Source organism: Limanda limanda, chromosome 3 (assembly GCF_963576545.1).
Source record: "Limanda limanda chromosome 3, fLimLim1.1, whole genome shotgun sequence".
In the NCBI taxonomy this organism is placed as follows: Eukaryota; Metazoa; Chordata; class Actinopteri; order Pleuronectiformes; family Pleuronectidae; genus Limanda; species Limanda limanda.
The window spans coordinates 2,638,565-2,656,999 of NC_083638.1; the positions used below are offsets into that span (position 1 = coordinate 2,638,565).

Consider the following 18,435-nt stretch of genomic DNA (forward strand, 5'->3'; position numbering starts at 1 on the left):
TTTTATTTGTATCCACAATTAAAAAATAAAATCTCATTAAAATAAATAATTAACTTTTATTTTTACAGCAACCATCTGGTTTTATGTTGGCGAGCTGATTTCAGATACGGTTGAGGAAACTCACAAAAACCACATCGTTGATTTAAACCATTTCAGTTTCCTGTAAATCAATGAACAACCTGTTTCCTAGACTGGAAGTGAGTTACATTAGTGACATTTATTTAGCTGCTAAAAATATTTAACGTATACATTGTTTTGTTAACGTCTTGTTTAGGCAACCACCAGATTCTGGATGAGGCATCGACAGCAGCTGCTCAGTTCTTCACCAGAACATGAAGAACCACAATTAAATATGTGAATCTGTTCATCTCTTCAAATGAATCAGTTTGAAGACAACCAGATTAAATGAGGCTGAACTAATAATTCAGCTCTGAACCAAACATAGCGGGAGGGTGAGTGGTCTATCTGCTGGGGGGGGGGGGTCTCGTCCTACCTGAGTCGTTCAGTCGGGGTCCAGCAGTTTCCCCCAGAGCTGCGCTGAAGAGGCTGTGAAGACCTGCAGGGATCTGAGCTCTGAGGGAGGATTAGAACAGAGAAACTCTGCTAACAGGATTACTGAGGACATGAATGGCTAAGTGAGACGGGAACAGACCAGGGCAGAGAGGGACAGAGCGGGACAGACCAGGACAGACCAGGACAGACCAGGACAGACCAGGACAGACCAGGACAGACCAGGACAGACCAGGACAGACAAGAACAGGACAGACTGGAACCGACCAGAAGACCAAGAGTGGGGCTCAAAACTTGATGACACAAAACTCTCTCAGAGAAATCAGTTTTCTCCAGAGTCAGTGAGATGATGGACAAACACTAAAATCTTCTCTGGAAGCTTTGATTTGATGTTTTGTTTTTTCTGCAGTGACAATAATCACACACAACACTGACATCATCACCTTTTACTTACTTGAGCATTGCTAGAAGAGAGCCTGTGACTCAAGCATTTCATTGCCAGCGACTGCTTAATGTTATTGTTGTGCATTTGATAATAAAAATCTTGAATCTTGAATCTTTCAAGTTGATATTGTTGAACAGCTGATTGTTTCCACGTCATCGGTCTCAGTGCACTGTTTCATCTCTTTTGTCTCCATGTTTGGTCTCCACCACCTTCTCTTCAGCTGCTAAATGCTCCACATGATCACAAGCTGCTCCCTGTCTGCAGATGGCTGTTAGTGGACTGATGCTGTTTGCAGATGTAAACAGGTGCTTACTGGTTTACCATGCTGTTGTACAGTGTTGTGTTGTGTTTGTGTGCTGTTGGTGTGTTGTGCAGCTGTGAGCATATTGCTTCGGCTCCAGGTTAAGGCTGTTAACGTGGCCCTGACGAGGATAATCTGATAACGAGGTTAAATCCAGCGTCAGTGAAACTGAGGATTGAAACAAACTGAGCCAGAAGGGAACCTTCAACAAACAACCGTCACAGAGGAACCTTCACAGAAGAACCACCACAGACGAACCTTCACAGAGGAACCTTCACAGAGGAACCTTCACAGAAGAACCACCACAGAGGAACCTTCACAGAGGAACCTTCACAGAAGAACCACCACAGAGGAACCTTCACAGAGGAACCTTCACAGAGGAACCTTCACAGAGGAACCTTCACAGAGGAACCTTCACTGAGGAACCACCACAGAAGAACCACCACAGAGGAACCTTCACAGAAGAACCACCACAGAGGAACCACTGAGATCTAATGATGATGATAATAAGAATAAGAAATGAAAGAAACAAAGAAAGTAAAAGAGGAAATGAAAGGAGACACTTGGGACTGACAGAAGATTTATCAGGTTACTTTTTACAGTGTAGCGAATAAGTAACAAATATGTTAACAACCCATTAATCAGTCTGTTTCCACGGTAACCCTATCCACAGTAATTACATTGTCTCCAGACATGAACTCGACCTTTGAGACTGAACGATAACGTCGCTCTGAGTCCACGAACGTCAGTAAAGCTTCAGTTAGAAATTATTTTTTTGAAAATTGATCCTGAAATAGACAAACTGAAATGTCTACTTTGACTCTTTAGTTTGATCCATGTCCCATCGGCTAACATGGAGTAGTTATTGACTTATACTTCAGCCAGCCACCAGGGGAGCTGACATGTCTTTATGTAAAGTCTCTGGGACATGGTGTCAAACTACAGGTCTGAATTCTGTCTCTTTAAACGCTGCTGAGTCTCACTCTGTTTCTGAACCGCTGCCAAAACTCAAGTGAACAGAATCCAACGAGTGGATCCGACCGGCAGAGCCTGACTTCCTGTTGTTCACTGATCCACAGACTGAGCTGAGGTTTGTCTCGTGTGGACCGAGCGAGACATCTAATGTCCACTGTCTCACCTTCAGATGTCCCAGGTTTCAGTTTTAAGATTAAGATACATTTATTTGTCCCAAACACATGCACAGACATGCACAAGCACACTCATGCAAGGAGGGAAATGTAACCTCTGCTATTAACCCATCTGGTGCAGGACACACAGAGCAGTGAGCAGCCATGTACGGCGCCCGGGGAGCAGATGTTGGGGGAGTAAGGTGCCTTGCTCAGGGGCACTAGGCAGGGTAGGGAGAATCCTCTTGGACTCTGATGTGCTCGGAGGAGGTTTAATCAGTGACTGTCATCGACCCAGGCAGTGATAAAGTGGGTGTGACGGGGTGGGGGGGGCGTTTATGGATCTGACAAAGTTCAATCAGTTACAGGAAGACCTCACCTACTCTCACAGCCACAGGTGGGTGTGCAGGTGAATCACAGCAGGAAGTGACCTCATTTGGAGGGGGCTTTGATAAGGGTTCGTGAGAAATGGGGGTTAAACGTCATCTAGACCCATATTTCTCCACTTTCATACACTCACTGAACTCTGCAGATCCTCTGAATGTTCTCTGGAGACGCTATGCTCTATGCTAACACCTGGTAAATGCTAAAACGTCTGTATTTATAAAGCGTTTTTCTAGTTTTGCCCTTAACCCATTCACAAGGACACTTTGGCATGCAGAATGGGGGGGTGGGCAGGGATCAAACTGCTGATCTTCTGGTTCGTGGACAACCCACTCTACCACCTGAGCCACAGACCCCACACACTAACACATGAGCGTCACAAACTGGGGCCACTTCCAGCACGTTAGTTTGTTTATCACAACACTTCCTGTGAGGAACATAAACCAAGAGCTGCAGGTTTGAGTAATTGTGATGTGACATAACATAATATATATATATTTAACATAATATGAGGCATCGATTCGGTTGCTATGGATACGTGCAGTTTATTAAACTTGATGTCTGAGGCTCAGAGGAGGTGAGGAAGTCCGAACCTCAGTGAGGAATTTATATATCCATGTGTTTGGCACTGAATCATCAGGGCTGCGAGATATGAGTGTGCGTGTTTGTGTGTGTGTGTGTGTGAGAGAGAGAGTGTGTGTGTTTGTGTGTGTGTGAGAGAGTGTGTGTGTGTGTGTGTGTGTGTCAGCTGGTATTTAAACGGCACACCCTGTTCTGTCCGGGTTCATAACGGAGCTTCTGCTGCTGCTGCTGCTGCTGCTTCACTGAAGGTAAGAAAACATGAAAACTAGATGAACTGTTTCTCTGTGTGAGTGGATGAACGACTGAATGTTCACTCTGTCAACTAAGTATTAAGTAACTTTTTTCCAGTGGTGCTTTAACTGCAGAAAACATCTGTCGAACGAGTTGTTAAGTGTCTGTGAAGAATCTATTAAAAGAAGAAAGGTGGCTCAGGAGACTCGTGTGAACAGTTTGAGAAGTGATAACAAGCGTCTGGTCGCTGGGTGCGGCCGCCAAAGTCTTCCCCTCGGACCCACTGGGTTCTCTGCCCGCCTGTAATTACCACAGTATCATGTTCGTGTCATTAGCTGAGGGAGGATCACACGGAGGTGGGGATGAGACGAGTCAGAAGTGTATTTCTCCTTTTCTCTGGAGTTTCCACCAGCATCACACGTTAGAATCAGATCCGTGCGTTAACTCGCTGGAATCAGATGAAAATAGGCTTTTATTTTGAAGCTGCAGGGAGATGAGTCATTCAGAGGAGTTTTGTTTGGCTGCTTGAAACTAAACACTCACATTCAAAGATTATGTTTCTGGAAAGAATTTCCACGAGAGGCTGAACAGCAGAAAGTGAAGACAGCTGCATAAATCCTGGAGACAAACACAGGAAGGCAACGTTATGAACAGAGGCAGAAGAAGACAACAAGACGAGAAGACACGAGAGGAACAACTGGACGGTGCAGAGGAAAGAGGAAGAGGAACTTTACTTAAAATCTTCAGGTTCAGAGGTCGTGTGAATTCACAGAAACACCTGGAGCCTCATTTATTCATCTGGTTTTTTATCGCTTAGCAGGAAAACGACTTCAGAACCCGACGCCTTGATCCCACTCGTCTTAACGTCAGGTGACCTGAGGATGTGGCACCTTGTCATAATCTAATAGTCAAATTGTGATTTGTGAATAGGGCTATACAGATAAACTTTGATTGATCTCTTCCTGATTGGTTCTTATCAGTCACATGATTCCACTTCTAGCTGTGAACACAAGGCGTCGCTAACACTTCCTGTCAGTAACTGTTCCACCTCGTTGTTGCTCTAGGAAAATAAATCCCTGCTCCTATTTTTCACTGTCACTGTTCCTCGTTCATATTTTCTGAAACTAAACAACCAACTGCAGCGGAGACAATCTACTTCCTGTTTACAGCACATGACCAGTGCACGTGAACAGTCATGCGACGTGTGTTTTCAGGTGCGTTAGTGAGGACGAAGATACGCTCACATTTCTGTGGATGTAGCTATGAGCCCAGTAACTGTTTTCCTCTGACCCCCATGTTGGGAACCAGTGGACTTAACCACTACATGTATATAAAGTAGCAGATGTTTTACAGTGTAGATATATGAATTACCTTTATTAGAGGCGTTGCCTTTAAATCTGCCTCCTGGACTCAGGACTGTTTGTACCAGCCGTTGCTAAGCAACCAACCCTCACTGACCCTCATTCACATCCTGTTAACGTTTTGGATGAAGACCAAGGGTCGAGAGTTTACAGCTTTGATTCAGACAGAGTGTGTGTGTGTGTGTGTGTGTGTGTGTGTGTGTGTGTGTGTGTGTGTGTGTGTGTGTGTGTGTGTGTGTGTGGGTGTGTGTGTGTGTGTGAGTGTGTTACATAACAGGCTCTTGCATTTCTTCAGATCTGTTTGCTCACCATCAACGGTCCTTATCTGCAGCTCTGGTATGTCCTGGTCAATAAATCAAACACACCTCACACCGGTGTTTACGACCTGCGGGACGTGAACTATTGTTTTATCAAATCAAAGGAGGGGTTTAAAGGGGCGGGGTCACTGACCCTGGTTATAAAGTCGTCTGGTGTGGCCACCTCGACGCTGTGGTTCCTGCAGCTTCTTCTTCTTCTGCTGTCAGAGGGGTCCAGTCCGGCTGCTGCTCACGATAACTGACTCCACCTGCAGGAGACAACAAACAGGAAGTGATGGAGGGTTGAAGCTGATTCTCTCTGTTACTAAAGACACAGAAAAAACATCATGAGCGTCGGAAAATAATTAACCATCAAAGAACAAACTGAGAAGGTTTAATGATAATTGCTACACTCTTATAAAGTGGACTTGTAGTATCCCACAATGCATTGTGAAAAGTAGAGTACAACCAGTGGTCACTAAAGAGTTTATGACCTGTACTGCAGCCAGCCACCAGGGGGCGTTCCAGATGTTTTAGCGTCAGCAGTGAATCCGACAGAACGTTACAGATGTTACCGATGTCTCTTGAGTCGTGGTTGTACGTGTTTCCTCCTCCGGTGATGTCACAGCGACGCTCTGTCTGTGTCCCTGCAGGTTAACTCATCATGTCGCTGGTGTCGGAGTTCCTGGGTCAACTGACGCTGTCATACGGCGCGGTGAGTCACCTGCAACACGAGGCTCCACATTACACCTGCACTCATCACCCACCCGGCAGGACTCAGTTACTTCACTTAGCAAAGGCTCCAGACCCAAAGTTAATCCAACTCGATCCGTCAGGTTCTCCGTCCTGAACGCTGCACTGATTTAAACGCAGCGGGAGAAGCTTCCCTGTGGGTTGTGATGTTTTCAGGTATCTTCAGGTTTTATCGAGCATGTGTCTCTGTCCTCTGCAGGAAGAGGAGCCCACTTTCCCCACAGTGGTGCCGGTACGAGACTTTGACCCGTACAAAGATGCTGCCAGGATTGAGACGGCCATCAAAACTAAAGGTGAGTGAGTCCAGTATCACAGCAACACGACTCTGAGGCTCGGTACTGGGATCTGACTCCAGCAGTGAGGACGGACTCAGACAGCGTCCTCCCATGAGTTTAAATAAAGTTTTTCACTGTGGAGACGAACACGAGGCTTCAAACTACTGAGCAGAAACAGCTCAGTCAGATTTCAACAATCTTTCCTCCCCTGCAGCTGGGAAATTCTGAGAATAGATGTTGTTGTTGCTGTAATGCACTCTGCGGCCTCCAGGGTTATCGTGCGTTTATGTGAGCTCACTAAAATCATGGTTCCTGTTAAAGGTTTATATTAAATCCATAAAACTGTCAAGAAAGCTTATGAGTCATTTTAAAAAGTGTGAATATGAGGGTCCATCAGGGATAACCTGTCCTCTAGGGGGCTCCAAACATTTCCCTGACCGTGTTGTACTTTTCTAACGTGGTCTGACATGAACTTCCTCCTCCGACTGTTACTGAAGAAGTGAAAACGAGAAATGAACTCTGTTCCCTTCAGGCGTAGACGAGCAGACGATCACCGACATCCTGACCAGACGAAGCTCCGAGCAGCGCAAAGAGATCGCATTCGAATATGAACGACTCGCCAAGAAGGTTAAAGACGTTTGACACGATGAACTTTAACATGTTGGTCTGAACCAGTACATGATTCAAATATGAATAGATTTATTCCAATGGTTTACTCAGTGACTGTAACAAGGCGAGTTTTTAAAAGTACTGTATATTTCCAGGATCTGCCCACAGCCCTGAAGGGGGCGCTGTCCGGCCCTCTGGAGGCTGTGATGCTGGGTCTGATGAAGAGCACGGCTGAGTACGACGCCTCCGAGCTCAGAGCTTCCATGAAGGTCAGTGACACTTCAGTGTTGTGAAGGTGGGGACTGCAGGGGGCGCTCTACAGTCGCATTGATTTGAAGTTATGATGTTTTTCCCTGACCTGTAAATGCAGTGTGAAGTCTGACCTGTAGGGGGCGTTTGTGTGCAGGGGCTGGGAACAGACGAGGAGACGCTCATCGAGATGGTCTGCTCCCGAAGCACCGAAGAGATGCTGGAGATAAAGAGGGTTTACAAAGACAGTAAGATGTTCCGTTAACATGCCCCCTGGTGGCTGGCTGCAGAATAGGTCGTAAACCCTGCCTCCTCCATGTTAGCAAATGGGACATTGATCAAACCCAGAACAAATCAGTAGAAGTTAAGTATATGTTGGTATAAGATGGTTTCTTAATGTTTCTGATAAGAAATAAAAATTTCAAAAAAGCCCTTTCATCTTAGAAGTTCCATAGTTACGTTTAACTGGCGGGCGACCTCTAGTGGAGGTAGTAGTTATGACAGGAGCAAAGGAGGAGGTCAGGTGATATATAACAAAGGACAAACCAAAAAATCAAAAAGCTTCGTCACAAGTTTCCTTCGTGTTACGTCTGTTTTTCATCGTTTTTCACGTTTCTCTCTTCAGTGTTTAAGAAGGAGCTGGAGAAAGATGTCGCAGGAGACACGTCCGGAGACTTCGCTAAACTGCTGCTGGCTCTGCTTCAGGTCGATCCAATATTTTAACTTTGTAAACTTTTAAATGTGATTTTGAAATTTTAAGTTGCGTTTGTTAAAATGACAAAAACACGTGCTGCTGTTAACAACTTTAAAATGTCTCTGCTGACGTTTTTTATTTCTTATTTTGCAGACAAAGAGAGATGAGCCTTCGAACGTTGTCGACTATGAGAAGATTGACGATGACGCCAGAGTGAGTCAAGTTTTCTTATTTAAATTATTAAAATACTTGTGCTGATTCCCTCAGTAGCTAACGATGGAATGTCCCGAAAGCCTCTATCCCCTGTAACGAGTCTGTCCCACGTTCTGTCCCGGTGTGTGAACCTCTCAGTCTCTGTATGAAGCTGGAGTGAAGAAGAAGGGAACCGACGTGACCTCCTGGATCTCCATCATGTCTCAGAGGAGCGTCCCCCATCTGCGGAAAGGTGAACTGCACCCACAACCCTGAAAACACACGGCTAACGTCTAAATGTCCAGAAGCAAATTCACAGATCAACACACAAAATCTACGTCTGTTTCACTTTTAATGTCAAGAATATTATTATTTATATATATTTTATAGTATTTTATATTCAATGAATATTTTTTTTGCATTAAATCAAATTAAATTTGTAAAGTGCCAAATCAAGACATATATAATATCAACATCATTGGCTAATTTTTTTTTTTCAATGATCAGTGCTGGTTGCTTTGACTTTCAATTATTACTTTTTTAAACAAATTCTGTCACTTTTGAATGACATTTGTTAATTCAACTGCAACATGTTTTTTAACTTAATAACATATTTTCCTCTTTTCTATATCCAATGGAAATTCTGTCCTTTTTTTGTGTTAAATTCTGCCTTTTTTTTTATTGTTTTCTCTTCCAACCCATTTTTTTAATTTAATTTCAGTTGAATTTTCGTTTCTTTCTTTTGTCTTTAACATGAATCTACATTGATCCTCTGTTGAGTGTAATATCGAGACATTGGGTGAAGCAGCAGCTTCTTCTCTGACTCGTTGTCCTGTTTGTTGCCGTCAGTGTTCGACAGATATAAGAGCTACAGTCCGTACGACATGAAGGAGAGCATCAGGAAGGAGGTGAAGGGAGATCTGGAGAAGTCCTTCCTCACTCTGGGTACGTCCAACAATCTTTATCACTACCAGACCGGAACTTCTTAGTCCTCATCCATCTCCTGTAATTAATAAGAGACATATTTTACATTTATATTAACAGTGTTGTAATTTTCTGATCTTGAAAAAAAATCCAGAGCCAATCGGAGTCTAAAGTTTCAAGATAACTCAGTGAACCTGGTTTTCAGAACAAATCACAATAAAGGTTACATTTTTTTTGCAGAGGATGAATCATTAACTCAGTTTTGTATTTCAGTAAAATAAACTAGTTAAAGTTGTACGAGCTGAGAGCCACAGATCCTGTTGTGTTTATAGATTATATAGATGAACGTCTGACAGGTCATTGAACAGTGGAGATAATAAGACCGTGGTGTTTTCTCTTCACAGTGGAGTGCTTCGAAAACAGGCAGCTGTACTTCGCCAACAGACTCAGTGAAGCCATGAAGGTAAAGTTCAGAAAACAGATGAGATGTGAACTCAGAAGATGAGACACACTGACACCCCCCCCCCCTCACCCCCCCTCCCCTGTGCAGGGTAAAGGAGCGAAAGAGAAGCAGGTGACCAGGATCCTGGTTTCACGCTGTGAAGTCGACCTGATGAAGATCAGAACAGAATTCAAGAGGGAGCACAAACGAACACTGTACCAGACCATCGCTGTGAGTATCTGTGTGTGTGTGTGTGTGTGTGTGTAAGTGTGTGTGTGTGTGTGTGTGTGTGTGTGTGTGTGTGTGTGTGTCTGTGTGTGTGTGTGTGTGTGTGTGAGACGCAGAATCCCTGGAGTGTCCCACACAAGCAAAGGTCAGTTACATTACTGACCTTTGTCTTTTAGTCTTTTCTTTTATTAGTAGAATTTGTAGATTCATTGACGTGCAACACAAAACGTAGCGTTATTTGTTATCATCTGTTTGAGTGAGAGTTTAAAAATAAAAAAATGAAAAATTTAATTGAATCAGACAGTCTGACAGGAATAAGAATTAAAGTTAAAATATTAGTATTTAGTTTAATTAAATCCATTATGGATCAAATGTAATAATAGCTTAATAAAATTAAATCAAATTACACAAATTCTGTTTTGTTGTTTCAGCGATTAAAAAAGTTGAGTGGGGAAAAATAACATAAGTCAAGTGGGGAAAGATAAGTCAATTCCTCAAGTGCTGGACGGGTGTATACAGTCGTAGATAATATTAAACATTATAATAAACTGTAATACTTTAACTACATGAACTTCTCTCGTAAATTTGGTGATTTGTCAATAAAGACATTTAATTGATAACATTGTGTGTGTGTGTGTGTGTGTGTGATTCAGGAACACACTAAAGGAGATTACCAGATGGCTCTGCTCAGTCTGTGTGGAGGAGACGACTGAGACCTGCGCTCTGCCAGGACTCCGTTTCCCAGAATGCCTCTGGGTTCGACCTGTTGGCTGAAGACCTGCTCAGCCTTAGATCTCTTTGTCCTTTTCATCTGAAACATCTTGTGGAATAAAAACTAACTTTTCACCTGTTTGTGTTTGCTTGCTGTTTTAAAGGAGTGACCACCAGGGGGCAGCAGAGACACACAGATAAACTCTGCTGAGCTGTACCTGCTCTGTTCAGCTACATATAGTACACACAAAATTACATATACACACTCGTACATATACACACGTGTACATGTAAATGTATTTACGAGGTCAGCGGAGTCTTTACTACAGTCTATGGAGGCGGGGTCATCACCTGTCAATCACAGGGCCAATACACACACAGACAAGCGCACACACACACACAAACACACAAACACACCTACAGGACAGTTACGCAATTAATATCTAGAGTCGATTATCAGACGTCCTTTAAAGTTATATATTATATATTTATATTATAGTTATAAGAGATCCGTGCTCCAGGTTGAATCCTGTCGCAACTTTCCTTTTATCTCTTATTATACTACAATATAAAAAACTGTTGATAAAAATACTTCGTACACCACAAAAAAAGATTATACAGAGTTATTTATTATAAGAGAATACACAATTAAAACCTGGATTAGAGAAAAAACTAAGAAATAATGAAAACTTCAAGTTTTGAATTTGATTTTCTCTGCTCGGTATGGCAGCCAAAAAATATGTAAATATGAATTAGTTTGAATCAACTTCATCTTTAACCATGTTAATTGTGTGTTTCGTCTCTTTTTTTTGTCAAATTAATTAAACAAATTACAGAAACACTGAAACTTCTAGTAAACGTATCTAAAAAGATACAAAAACATTTAAAAGACAAACATTTCAAATACATGTATGATAGATATATGATAAATACTTGTTATGATTAAATGATAAATGTGTCATTAACCTGAGATCAAAATATATTTTATAAAGATCGATACATCACAACACTCCTGAAACTAAAGTGAGTCAATGATCCATAAACTGTGAAATTGTTTTACCTTTATGTTGGTTCAGTCTAAAAATCTGAAAATCAACTTTAACCTCAGTCACACACACACACACACACACACACACACACACACACACACACACACACACACACACACACACACACACACACACACACACACACACACACACACACACACACACACACACACACACACACACACACACAGAACGAAACGTCCTCTCACTTTGTCTCAGATTGTTTTTGTTGAAATGAAAAGTTGAAGTGATGATGAAACAGAAGTTTGACTCTCTTCTCTCCTGAGGATGAACCAGTGTTTGTTGGATCAAAGTCGGTATTTGATGTGAACATATTGGTTCTTAATGACGCCCCGGCAGACTCACATCACTGTGTGTGTTTGTGTAATCTCACATTAATTCATGTTTGATCATTAAATCAGATGAAAAGATTCCGCTGCTTCTCCTTCAGGTTGTTTTTCCTTTAATCGTTCGTAGGTTTTCGTTTTGTTTGTTTGCTGCTAATTTTTTAATTAAAGTTGCTGATTTTACCTCAAGCAACAGTCGCAGCTCATTTGCATATTCTCTGCTGCAGAAGAAGAAAAACAGCTGAGAGGAGGAGGAGGAGGAAGAGAAGAGATTACAGTGATAATCAATATCTTCAGATTAATCAATAACTGATTCAATAAAACACCACATCTACATCCTCCTAGTATTAGCTCCGCCCCCTCACAGCCACTGTATGAACTTGGCGATTCAAACAAATGAGTAAACATTTTGCTCCCATGGCAACTATAAGGCCAGGTGTTGAAATGCAACAGTGTAACGACCCGGCCAGCAGCCAATCACAACGCAGATCTGTACTGAAACACAGGCGACGTCGCCACATGTGTGAAGTTAACGTTCAGGTAAAGCAAGAGCAGAGTCCGACATTGACCAATCACAACACAGTTTTCCGGCTGGCCAATCAGAGCAGACTGGGCTTCATCGGGAGGGGGGGTGGTCTTATAGAGACAGCCGCTTAAACCAAGAGTTTGAGACAGAGGCTGAAGAGAGGAGCTGTAGCGATGGACAGTCTGAGGAAAGTGAATCAGAACATTACAGCATGAAAACATCTTATAGTCGTGATAAAAAATAAAAAATATCAACCTGAATATCAGCAGAACATGTTTCCTTTAATAGACTCTGATGTCCGGGTGCAACACAACAACACTTTTCGATCACCGAGAGGAAACTTCCGATCTTCAGATTTACTGTCACTTGGTCGTAATGTTGACGAGAACATTAGCCTCCTGAGCTGCTTCATGTTCAAAGCTGATGATCATAGAGAGGAGAGGAGCAAAGCATGCTGGGAAGGCACCAGTGAGCGGTCTGGGAGAAGGTGATGATGACAACGGACCAATCACAGACCAGAGATCATATAGTGGTGGACAAAGGGCTTTCATGATGTCGATGTGAGGTTGTTGAGTAAATGTTCCGATGATTCATCTTCACCATGTACAGCGACTTTGAGAGCTTTGAAAAGCGCCATTTAAATACAATGTATCATTATTATTATTATTAAAGGTAAACATGATCAAAAAATACAACATTAAAACCCATGAATTGTGATACAGTTGTTGTGATGATCTTTGTGATGTGATCGTGTTCGATCTACTTGAACCAGGGGTCAAGTCTGTGTCACGGTTTGAACTGGACGTCAGTCGATGTTACAAGAATATTCAATTCAACTTCACTGTAATACTGTCTTATAATAATAATAATAATAATAATAATAATAATAATAATAATAATAATACTGTCTATCTGAATCATACAAATTGAAAATAAAGTTCGGCCCGTGACCCATTTTTTTCCTATTTTCAATCTGAGCAAAAAATCCAAACTACGATCAACAAATTTATTTTGAAATTTACCGATTTTGGTTTTCTAATTGAATATGAAAAGAGCGAATAATAAACAGATTAAAGGCGATGGTGACATCAACAATCCAATTTTTTTAGTCTTGTGAACACTATCTTAACAACACCTTAAGTGAAATGTTCACGTCACAGATTAACTGATTTGATTTTAGTGGTTAAGGGTCAAAGGTCACTGTGGCCTAACACAACATGTTTTTGGCCTCTTGAATATAACATCTCATGTTTGTCTTCAAGGAAAATCTTCACAGTTTTGATCACTTTTCACTTGGACTCATAGATGAACTGATTCGATTTCAGAGGTCAAAGGTCACAATGACCTCATATGAGTCTGGAAATTAAATAGTGAGTGAATCTGCAGTGGTTGGTGGAGGCAAACATCCACAGGGTCACGTTGTTATTTTTTTTATAAAATCATTTTTGCTTCACCGGTTCACCTTCTTCTTCCTACGATTCTTCTTCTTCTCTGGTCACGAATGTTTAATCGCAGCAGAAAGAAAGATGAAGTCAGCAGCTCTTCTTCTTCTGTTGATCTCATGACCTGCGCGAGTGTTATTTGTTTAAAGCTGAGCTAATCTTCAACTGTCACGCTCCCATAATCCCATCGCCAGGCAACCCCCCACCCCACACACAGACGCACACACACTCACACACACACACACACACACACACACACACACACACACACACACACACACACACACACACACACACACGCTCACACACTAGCTCACACACACACACACACACACACACACACACTCACGCCCCTCAGATGAAGCAGAAATCACCACGACAGCCACTTCACCATGAACCAAATGTCAGCCTCTCCTGTGTTGTCGAGCTGCACACGCACAAAGATAATTACCACAACCACCGCCGCCGCCGCTGCCGTCCTCGTTCTCTGACGCCGTCGCCACGGGGACGGACAGAAGGAACCGGATCCGTCGAGCAGCAGCAGAGAAACCGGAGTTTAACATGAATCATCTGAACTTCACGTCAAGTCTTTAAAAAAGTGTGTTTGCTGACAACAGGCGACCTTTGACCTTGGAGTTTTCTGCTGGCGTGTGTGATCACGCCGCCGGTTAATTAACCACGGAGACGTTCTGAGTTCACACCTGAGGAAAGACCCATGATGAAGTCAAGACCAGGTTCAGACGGAGGTCGTGGTTTTAAACCAGAGACTATGAATCATAACGGATGACAGAATCACCTGGATCTCCCCCTGGTGGCTGGCTGCAGTACAGGTCATAGACCCCGCCTCCTCCATGTTAGCAGATGGGACGTGAACCAAAAGTATGTTAATGTTAAATAAACAAAGATGGTCTCTGTCACGTCTGAGAGAACCTGAACACATGTTGTCCCCCGGGGGGCCTCGGGGGTCTGTGGTGTTCAGAAGGTAAAGAAGCCAAAAGTAAAAGAGGAAATCAAATCTGAAATAAAGTGGTAAAAACAAAGTAACTGTACAAACGTGTAAATTAAACAAGTTACACAATCAGCTGTGTGTCTGAGTTCATTCATTTAGAATTGTCGTCTGATGACTGATGAATAAATAAAATAAACAAATGCGTGAAAAGAATCAGCAAATCTTCAAATTTAAAATAATAAATCTGTTTCCTGTTTGTTGTTGTTCATCAGAGATCATTGTTAAAACTGAAACATTACCCAGCAGCCCCCTCTGGAGAACCCCCCTCCTCCCTCCTGCCCCCCCGGTTCCTCACGCTCTCCGTCCGGCCTCAGGTTCGGTTTTAATGGCGACGAGCAAAAAACGACTGAAAACAACAATCAAGTCCATGTTTGTGTATATATTCTGTTATATGTTTTATGCCATTTTAGTTTTGTGTCATACATGTTTATCATTTTCAATTGATTTGCTTCTTAACAGCAGGAAGAATACGTAAGATAATTTGGTCAACTTTTTATAACCGAGTGAAACGTGGAGTTAATCCCAGTGTCCAGTCATAAAGTGAGAAAAATGTAAATCTATTTACATTTTTCAGTGGAGACAGAGGACAAAGGTCTCTTCTGTCTCTTGTCTCTGGATGGACGGCGTCACAGGCCTCTGTCCTTCTGTCACCTGCGACCACACAGATCCACAAGTCAGTGATCTGATCTGATTGACTCTGTGAACTCAGGAGCAGGAACACGAGGCCTCCTCTCAGAGCAGATGAAGATCTCGTCTCACGGCCGTTGATCTTCAGGACAGAATCAGTTCCTCTAAAAAAATCCAGAAGAAAAGACGACGACAACAAATCCTTCATGTTTAATTCACAACAACAGATTTCACTGAGAGCATTTAGTGGCTTTTCAGCTCAAATCACGACGGCTTCAAGTCATGAATCCTGATGAGAGCAGCCGGCTGCCACTCCCCCCCCCACCAACCCCCCCCCACCCCCCCTCCACCCTCCGATGTGTAAAATGAACAATTACTGAGCGAGACGCTAATTAAGCTCAGAGATCAAGCGTCTTTCTCTCTTCAGCCTGAAGGAGGTTTCTCCATCGGGCCTTTGATGAGAGCGACGCCCGAGGATCGACACGTTTCCTCTGGCTACACACACACAGACACACACACTCACAGACACACACACACGCACCCACACAGCTGAGTTTTTCAGGAAACTAAAAATCGACTCCGGCAGATTTCACAACAAACAGGATCCATATTGAATCATCATTACACACATGAAGAAGAAGTGTTTGAGTCAAAACAAAGACGCGTGTGTCTCTGGTTCCTCTGTGTGTGTGTGTGTGTGTGTGTGTGTGTGTGTGTCTGTGTGTGTGTGTGTGTGTGTGTGTGTGTGTGTGTGTGTGTGTGTGAGTGTGTGTCTCCGTCTCTGCGAAAGACGAATGCAAATCAAGCCGGGAAAATGGAAGTTTAACATTTTTATTTATGCCCGCCTACTGAGCTGCACATGTTTAATCTTCCCGTTTCTTCTTCTCCTTCTTCTTCTTCTTCTTCTTCTTCTTCTTCTTCTGCTGCTCCTGAATATGCAGAGTGCATCAGAACTGCATCCTGTCTTTCATGTGAGGCCTCGGTGACGGAGCCGGTGACAGACGCTGAGCGAGACGGAGGAGTCAGGTAGAAGCAGCGCTCGCCCTCAGGCTGGAGTCAGAGCCGTGACACGCGGCGTCTGCTAATCCAGCCTGACGTGCTCCTGATGCCGGCGCTTCATTAGAAACACGTTGAAAGGGGCTGCGACCTCCTGCGCCCCCCCCCCAACCCCCCCCGCCCGGGACCCGAGCGCTGGGACCTTTGATTCCTGCTCCTCCGCGGCGGGTTCCAGGCTCGTCAGGATGACAGCTCCTCGTCACGCTGCTTCTGTCTTGTCGTCTTTTGTGGGAAGTTTTGCAACAATTAGCATAAATGTTTCATCTCCTTCCGCCCGCGCCGCCCTGCTGCTGCTGCCGCTGAAACCCGGATCCGGCTCGGAGAGATGTCACCGAGCGCTGCCGGGAAACCACAAACCTTTGTAAAGTCTACTTTTCTCCCCATGAAGGTGTGGAGATGAAGCAGGAGAAGCAAACAGCCAAACACATGTCGCCTTTGTGGAATCTGTTAGTGAACAGATTCGGGAGCAAAGAGAGAAGAGTTTGATTACGAGGCCAAAAGCTGACGTGAGGTAAATCCCCCCCCCCCCCCCCATGCATTCACCAGATATACTTGTGCACATGATTTATTTAACACCAACTTATTTACATTCCTGAGAGGCGGTGGACTAGTGGCAGAAACTTGGACTCTGGGCAGAAAAGGTCTCTGGTTCGACTCCACGGAGAAACAACAAAAAGACGAACCTGGATTGATCTGTCCAAAAATCCAAGAGGATTCTCCCTACCCTGTCTAGTGCCCCTGAGCAAGGCACCTTACTCCCCCAACATCTGCTCCCCGGGCGCCGTACATCAATCAATCAATCAATCAAGTCAAATCACAATTCGTCTCATAGGGCTTTAACATGGTGTGACATCCTCTGTCCTTAACCCCCAACAAGAGTCAGGACAAACTACTAAAAACCTTTTTAACAGGTAACATGTACATGGCTGCTCACTGCTCTGTGTGTCCTGCACCAGATGGGTTAAAAGCAGAGGTTACATTTCCCTCCTTGCATGAGTGTGCATGTGTTTGGGACAAATAAATGTATCTTAATCAAATAGTGATCTGCAGGAAGTCGACCGAAGGGGGCGTGGCTCCGTGCACGCCTGCTGACGAGCGGCAGAAAGTCAAAGAAAACTTTCAGGTGAGCGTAGCCGAGGAAACTCGCCGAGCAGCAAACTTCCATCCCGGTCACGTCTCACTCTGCAGATAACGAAGCAGCAGGAGCCAATTAATCGGAGTCTGCGTTCGCCTGCAGCAAAATTAAATATATACTTGCATCTGATTTCAAAGGAGTTGTAAACCCTCCCTGGCTCCAGCGCCCAGTGTGGAAGACTTTACTTAAGCTTGAGGAAGAGCATCATTAAAATTAAAGCGAACGAAAGGGAAGCGGAGAATCTCGCGCCCCCCCCTCCTCCGCCCCGCCCTCGGCTATACTGCTCAGCACTTCAAAACAAACTACACGGGCAAACTGGCTCCGGCGCTGCGGCTGAACGCTGCTCGTTCTCCATGTGATGCTGTTTGCAGCCGCGGAGCCGATCAGCCAATCAGTGAGTCCGACTACAGAGAGGAAGTGACCCCGACAGGGAGTGAACGTTAAAAAGAGGACGTAGCTGCAATCTGATAAATACTTATTTTATTGTTTCAGTCTTAAGATCCTCCAGTGTGACTGTGGTCCTTTAGTAATTATTCAATCAGACATTCAGAGAGTTAAAGACGCCACTGAACCACGTTTACGTTCAAGGTTCAGGTTCATGTTCTAGGTTTGATCCTGGTTCTGGATCTGGTTCTTGTCCTGGGTTTGGTCCTGATCCTGGTCCTGATCCTGATCCTGGTTCTTGTTCAGGTTTTTGTCCTGGGTTTGGTTGTTCTCGTACTCGTTTATGTTCAGGATCTTGTTCTGGGTTTGGTTCTTGTTGTTCTGGCTCTAGTTCTGGTTCTTGTTCTGGGTTTGGTCCTGATCCTGGTCCTGGTCCTGGTCCTAGTTCTGGTCCTGGTCCTGGTTCTGGTCCTGATCCTGGTTCTGGTCGTGCTGCTCCACTGGAAACAGAACCTCACACCTCCTTTATAAAGAGCATGAGTCTGA

At 43.8% G+C, this 18,435-nt stretch overlaps 1 protein-coding gene across 1 annotated transcript; it reads left to right on the forward strand.

The window, feature by feature from the left end:
- Positions 1-3,535: 3,535 nt before the first annotated feature.
- LOC132998096 (annexin A2-B-like) lies at positions 3,536-10,449 on the forward strand. Its single transcript, XM_061067590.1, has 13 exons — positions 3,536-3,597; positions 5,891-5,952; positions 6,190-6,283; positions 6,798-6,892; positions 7,030-7,143; positions 7,281-7,371; positions 7,749-7,828; positions 7,971-8,030; positions 8,169-8,262; positions 8,859-8,954; positions 9,338-9,396; positions 9,484-9,606; positions 10,257-10,449. The coding sequence occupies exons 2-13, from the start codon at positions 5,902-5,904 to the stop codon at positions 10,314-10,316; spliced, it is 1,017 nt and encodes a 338-aa protein (XP_060923573.1). The 5' UTR covers positions 3,536-3,597; positions 5,891-5,901; the 3' UTR covers positions 10,317-10,449.
- Positions 10,450-18,435: the final 7,986 nt, after the last annotated feature.